We start from the raw sequence: 7500 nt of genomic DNA, 5'->3' as shown, positions 1-7500 counted from the left end.
CGACATGGACCCCAACATGGACCCGACATGGACCCGACATGGACCCCGATATGGAACCCGACATGGACCCCCATATGCAACCCGACATGGACCCGATATGGACCCTGACATGGACCCGACATGGAACCAGATATGGACCCGACATGGACCCCGACATGGACCCCCAGATGGACCCGACATGGACCCGACATGGACCCGACATGCCCCCGATATGGACCCCACATGGACCCCACATGGACCCCGACATGGACCCGACATGGACCCGACATGGACCCCCACATGAACCCGACATGGACCCGATATGGAACCTGATATGCACCCCGACATGGACCCCACATATGACCTCGACATGGGCCCAACATGGACCCGACATGGACCCGACATGGAACCCGATATGACCCCTCATGTGGACCCCGACATGGACCCGATACTGGAACCCGACATGGAACCCGATATGGACCCGATATGGACCCCGATATGGACCCGATATGGACCCGATATGGACCCGATATGGAACCCGATATGGACCCGATATGGACCCCAATATGGACCCCAATATGGACCCCGATATGGACCCTGATATGGACCCGATATGGACCCGATATGGAACCCGATATGGACCCCGATATGGAACCCGATATGGAACCCGATATGGACCCGATATGGAACCCGATATGGTCACCGATATGGACCCCGATATGGACCCGGTATGGACCCGATATGGAACCTGATATGGACCCGATATGGAACCTGATATGGACCCTGATATGACCCGATATGAACCCGATATGGACCCGATATGGACCCCGATATGGACCCGATATGGAACCCGATATGGACCCGATATGGAACCGATATGGAACCCGACATGGACCCGATATGAACCCCACATGGAACCCGACTACTGGACCCGATATGGAACCCGATATGGACCCCGATATGGACCCGACATGGACCCGATATGGACCCGATATGGAACCCGATAACCCGATATGGACCCGATATGGAACCCGATATGGACCCGATATGGACCTCCGATATGGACCCGATATGGACCCCGATATGGACCCTCGATATGGACCCGATATGGACCCTGACATGGACCCACATGGACCCGATATGGACCACCCGATATGGACCCCAGGACCCATATGACCAACCCGATATGGACCCACATGGAACCCATATGACCCCGATATGGACCCCTGCATATGGAACCCGATATGGACCCGATATGGACCCCGATATGGACCCGATATGGACCCCGATATGGACCCGATGTGGACCCCGATATGGACCCGATATGGACCCGATATGGACCCGATATGGAACCCGATATGGAACCCGATATGACCCCGATATGGACCCCGATATGACCCCGATATGGAACCCGATATGGACCCGATATGGACCCCGATATGGACCCGATATGGACCCCGATATGGACCCGATGTGGACCCCGATATGGACCCGATATGGACCCGATATGGACCCGATATGGACCCGATATGGAACCCGATATGACCCGATATGAACCCCGATATGGACCCGATATGGACCCCGATATGGTCCCCGATATGGACCCCGATATGGACCCGATATGGACCCGAGACCCGAGACCAGATTAGGGGTCACTTTTCATCTGAAACCCCCAGATAAATTAATTAGATTAACTTGTCTTTTTAAAATGTTTTAAACTAGTAATATGTCGATATTTAGCTAAAAATAATATAGCATAGCTTTGATTTCAACCCCGTCTAAAATGCCAAAGGTTTTGACTGTTTGAAACTCTACGGAGGAAAGCTGCTCTTCTCCTGTTCTGACCAGTGTGGCTCGCAAAAACTATTGCTGTCCTTGTTATGACATTACAACTTTACCCTGTTTATGTAAAAATGACCAAAGGCACTCTGTTTAAAGCAAAACGACCAAAACCAAGTGTGATGTCGCTCTCCGTAGCCGAGTACGACTAAGACCTTTAAACAGGCTAACATTCACAAGGCCGCAGGGTCGGACGGATTACCAGGATACGTAGTCAGAAAATGAGTTGACCAGCTGTCAAGTGTCTTCACGGAGTTTTTCAACCTCTCTCTGGCCCAGTCTGTAATACCAACATGTTTCAAGCAGACCACCATAGTCCCTGTGCCCAAGAACACTAAGGTAACCTTCCTAAATGACTACCGACCCGTAGCACTCACGTCTGTAGTCATGAATTGCTTCTCGATACCAGGCGATTTCAGAGGAAGGCCTTAAAAATTGTTAAAGACTCCAGCCACCCAAGTCATAGATTGTTCTCTCTGCTACCGCACGGCAAGCGGTACCGGAGCACCAAGTCTAGGTCCAAGAGGCTTCTAAACAGCTTCTACCCCCAAGCCATAAGACTCCTGAACTGCTAATCAAATGGCTACCCAGACTATTTTCACCCCCCCACTCTGCTGCTACTACTCTGTTATTATCTTAACAACCCACCTGCATGTACATAATTACCTCAATAACCTCGACACCGGTGCCCCCCGCACATTGACACATTGACTCTGTACCTGTTCCCCCTGTATATAGCCCCGCTATTGTTATTTACCGCTGCTCTTTAAATATTTGTTATTCTTATCGTTTACTTTTTTTTGTATTTTCTTAAAACTGCATTGTTGGTTAAGGGCTTGTAAGTAAACATTTCACGGTAAGGTCTACATCTGTTGTATTCGGCGCATGTGACAAATAAAATGTGATGTGATTTGATTTACAGTCTTAGTTCAACAGGCTGCTGCCCTTCGTTCACAGAAGATCGTAGATATTGTAATATATCAAGCATTAGTGAACCAGCAGGATGTTACATCGGCGGTTCGTAACGTTTGAATCGATTTTCGGACTGATTCATGCTGCATTTTCAGTCAAATCAAATGTCATTTGTCACGTGCTTCGTAAACAACAGACTATCAGTGAAATGCTTCAGAGATACAGAGAGAAACAGAACAACAATAACACAATGAGTAACAATAACTATAGCTATATAACATCCCTAACAAACACACACAGCTTCATCTGTAAAGCAGCTCCTCGTTCTTTGCTTTAGCTTGGCTTCTCTAAATCTAGTGGCATGTCTCAGTGACACACAGTGACAACCTTTAAACTATTAGACTGATGGAAGTCGGCTGAGACTAAGAGATAAGGAGAGAGGGAGAGATAGAGGGAGAGAGAGGGAGAGGGGGAGAGAGGGAGAGGGGGAGAGGGGGAGAGAGGGAGAGGGAGAGAGAGGGAGGGGGAGAGAGGGAGAGGGGGAGAGGGAGAGGGAGAGAGGGGAGAGAGGGAGAGGGGGAGAGAGAGGGAGAGAGGGAGAGATAGAGGGAGAGAGAGGGAGAGGGGGAGAGAGGAGAGAGGGGGAGAGAGGGAGAGAGAGGGAGAGAGGGGAGAGGGGGAGAGAGGGAGAGGGGGAGAGAGTGAGGGAGAGAGAGGGAGAGATAGAGGGAGAGAGGGAGAGATAGAGGGAGAGAGGGGGAGAGGGGGAGAGAGGGAGAGGGGGAGAGAGAGGAGAGAGAGAGGGAGGGGGAGGGAGAGAGGGAGAGAGAGGGAGAGGGGGAGAGAGGGAGAGAGAGGGAGAGAGGGAGAGGGGGAGAGAAGGAGAGAGGGAGAGGGAGAGGGGGAGAGAGGGAGAGGGGGAGAGAGGGAGCGAGGGAGCGGGGGAGAGGGAGAGGGGGAGAGAGGGAGAGGGGGAGAGATAGAGGGAGAGGGGGAGAGAGGGAGAGAGAGAGAGAGGGAGGGAGAGAGAGAGAGAGGGGGAGAGAGGGAGAGGGGGAGAGAGTGAGGGAGTGAGAGGGAGAGATAGAGGGAGAGATAGAGGGAGAGAGAGGGAGAGGGGGAGAGAGGGAGAGGGGGAGAGAGGGAGAGAGGGAGAGGGGGAGAGAGGGAGAGAGGGAGAGGGGGAGAGAGGGAGAGATAGGGGGAGAGAGAGGGAGAGAGAGGGAGAGAGGGAGAGGGGGAGAGGGAGAGAGAGGGAGAGGGGGAGAGAGGGAGAGGGGGAGAGAGGGAGAGATAGAGGGAGAGAGAGGGAGAGGGGGAGAGGGGGGGAGAGGGAGAGAGGGAGAGGGGGAGAGAAGGAGAGGGGGAGATAGGGAGGGAGAGAGGGAGAGGGGGAGAGAGGGAGGTAGAGAGATGGAGAGGGGGAGAGAGGGAGAGGGGGAGAGGGGGAGAGAGGGAGAGGGGGAGAGAGGGAGAGGGGGAGAGAGGGAGAGATAGAGGGAGAGAGAGGGAGCAAGAGAGAGAGGGGAGGGAGAGAGAGGGAGCGAGAGAGAGAGGGGGGAGGGAGGGAGAGATAGAGGGAGAGAGAGGGGAGGGAGAGAGAGGGAGCGAGAGAGAGAGGGGAGGGAGAGAGAGGGAGCGAGAGAGAGAGGGGGGAGTGAGGGAGAGGGGGAGAGAGTGAGAGGGGGAGAGAGGGAGAGATAGAGGGAGAGAGAGGGAGCAAGAGAGAGAGGGGAGGGAGAGAGAGGGAGCGAGAGAGAGAGGGGGGAGGGAGAGGGGGAATGCTGCACTGAAATGTAAAAATAGTACACCCACAAACCTGCCATTATCCAGAGCATTGAGCCACTGGTCAGTCATGTCAACCAATGCAGTGGCAGTGGAATGGTTTTTGCGATAAGCTGATTGGCTGTAATCAGATCATTCTTTTCCATGTACTCCCATATTTGTCTACTCACAATACCCTCCAATATCTCACTGAGTGTAGGGAGGAGACTAATTGGTGGACTATTGGCAGGAGTAATGGGTTCTTTGCGGTCTTTCGGAATAGGACACAGGGAGGGAGGGAGGGAGGGAGGGAGGGAGGGAGGGAGGGAGGGAGGGAGAGAGAAATTGTACAAACACCAAATTGAGACTGCATGCAGAATTCTGCAAAAATATCCTCCGTGTACAACGTAAAACACCAAATAATGCATGCAGAGCAGAATTAGGCCGATACCTGTTAATTATCAAAATCCAGAAAAGATACGTTAAATTCTACAACCACCTAAAAGGAAGTGATTCCCAAACCTTCCATAACAAAGCCATCACCTACATAGAGATGAACCTGGAGAAGAGTCCCCTAAGCAAGCTGGTCCTGGGGCTCTGTTCACAAACACAAACAGACCCCACAGAGCCCCAGGACACCAACACAATTAGACACAACCAAATCATGAGAAAACAAAAAGATAATTACTTGACACATTGGAAAGAATTAACAAAAAAACTGAGCAAACTAGAATGTTATTTGGCCCTAAACAGAGAGTACACAGTGGCAGAATACCTAACCACTGTGACTGACCCAAACTTAAGGAAAGCTTTGACTATGTACAGACTCAGTGAGCATAGCCTTGCTATTGAGAGAAGCCACCGTAGGCAGACCTGGCTCTCAAGAGAAGACAGGCTATGTGCACACTGCCCACAAAATGAGGTGGAAACTGAGCTGCACTTCCTGACCTCCTGCCCAATGTATGACCATATTAGAGACACGTATTTCCTTCAGATTACACAGATCCACAAAGAATTTTAAAACAAACCCAATTTTGATAAACTCCCATATCTCCTGGGTGAAATTCCACAGTGTGCCATCACAGCAGAAAGATTTGTGACCTGTTGCCACAAGAAAAGGGCAACCAGTGAAGAACAAACATCAGTGTAAATACAACCCATATTTATGTTTATTCATTTCCCCTTTTGTACTTTAACTATTTGCACATCGTTACAACACTATATAGACATAATATGACATTTGAAATGTCTTTATTCTTTTGGAACTTCTGTTGGTGTAATGTTTACTGTTCATTTCTATTGTTTAATTCACTTTTGTTTATTATCTCTTCTTATCACTTTCTTTGGCAATGTTAACATATGTTTCCCATGCCAATAAAACCCTTAAATTGAATTGAAATTGAATTTAATTCCATTAAGAGAGAGAGAGAGAGAGTGAGAGAGAGAGAGGAGAGAGAGAGGGAAAGTGAGAGAGAAAAGAGAGAGAGAGATGGAGAAAGAGAGAGAGAGAGACAGAGAGGGAGAGAGAGAAAAGAGAGAGAGAGATGGAGAAAGAGAGAGAGGGAGACAGAGAGGGAGAGAGAGAAAAGAGAGAGAGAGATGGAGAAAGAGAGAGAGAGAGACAGAGAGGGAGAGAGAGAAAAGAGAGAGAGAGAAAAGAGAGAGAGAGAGGGAGACAGAGATGGAGAGAGAAAAGAGAGAGAGAGAAAAGAGAGAGAGAGAGGGAGAGAGAGAGGGAGAGAGAGAAAAGAGAGAGAGAGAAAAGAGAGAGAGAGAGGGAGACAGAGAGGGAGAGAGAGAGACAGAGGGAGAGAGAGAAAAGAGAGAGAGAGAGGGAGACAGAGAGGGAGAGAGAGAGACAGAGGGAGAGAGAGAAAAGAGAGAGAGAGAGGGAGACAGAGAGGGAGAGAGAGAGAGAGAGAGAGAGGGAAAGTGAGAGAGAAAGAGAGAGACAGAGAGGGAGAGAGAGAAAAGAGAGAGAGAAAAGAGAGAGAGAGACAAAGAGACACTGCACTGACCAGTGGTTCGGCCATGATGATGCGTATCTTCCTCTCGGAGACGGAGGTGAAGTTAGCGAACAGACTCTTGAGGACGAACTCCCCTGGCTTGCTCTCGGGGTCCACGGTAACAGGCACCATGGCGACGGGACCCTTCCTCTCTGACGAGGGACCGCTGCTGGGAGGGAGCGGTGGCTTCAGGCCCACCGGAGAGGCTATGGAGAGAGGATATCAATAAATGAATCAGTCAGTCACATTCATGTCTTGTTTTTAACATGAGACGCTGCAGAAACACAATCAAACCATCAGTCAATCAAACCCACAGCAGATCAACGGTGACATATCGGCCCAAAGGCTGTTCAGTCTATATCACATGTTATGAACCAACTCTTTACGCTGCTGTACAGAAAACATAGTTCCATCTATTACTGGGATACAGTCTAAATACAGCACTCTGTCTCTCTCTCTGTCTCCCTCTATCTCTGTCTCTCTATATCTCCCCCTTCCCTCTCTCTCTATGTCTCTCTATATCTCCCCCTTCCCTCTATCTCCCCCTTCCCTCTGTCTCTCTCTCTATATCTCCCCCTTCCCTCTGTCTCTCTCTCTCTCTATCTCCCCTTCCCTCTCTCTCTGTCTCTCTATATCTCCCCCTTCCCTCTGTCTCTCTCTCTATATCTCCCCCTTCCCTCTGTCTCTCTCTCTCTATATCTCCCCCTTCCCTCTGTCTCTCTCTCTATATCTCCCCCTTCCCTCTGTCTGTCTCTCTCTCTATATCTCCCCCTTCCCTCTGTCTCTCTCTCTATATCTCCCCCTTCCCTCTGTCTCTCTCTCTCTATATCTCCCCCTTCCCTCTGTCTCTCTCTCTCTATATCTCCCCCTTCCCTCTGTCTCTCTCTCTCTATATCTCCCCTTCCCTCTGTCTCTCTCTCTCTATATATCCCCCTTCCCTCTGTCTCTCTCTCTCTGTCTCTCTCTCTATATATCTCCCCCTTCCCTCTGTCTCTCTCTC

At 50.3% G+C, this 7500-nt stretch overlaps 1 protein-coding gene across 1 annotated transcript in view; it reads right to left on the bottom strand.

The window, feature by feature from the left end:
- The window catches only part of LOC139552823 (protein furry homolog), a 217877-nt gene that overhangs the window by 163749 nt on the left and 46628 nt on the right, over window positions 1-7500 (bottom strand). Inside the window, exon 2 of the mRNA XM_071364886.1 lies at window positions 6513-6706. Within this exon, the coding sequence (XP_071220987.1) occupies window positions 6513-6706 (194 nt within the window). The remainder of the gene's footprint in view (window positions 1-6512; window positions 6707-7500) is intronic.

Source organism: Salvelinus alpinus, chromosome 24 (genome assembly GCF_045679555.1).
Source record: "Salvelinus alpinus chromosome 24, SLU_Salpinus.1, whole genome shotgun sequence".
NCBI lineage: Eukaryota > Metazoa > Chordata > Actinopteri > Salmoniformes > Salmonidae > Salvelinus > Salvelinus alpinus.
Note: the sequence above shows the minus strand (reverse complement) of the source record. Positions and strands in the feature narration are given on the sequence as shown.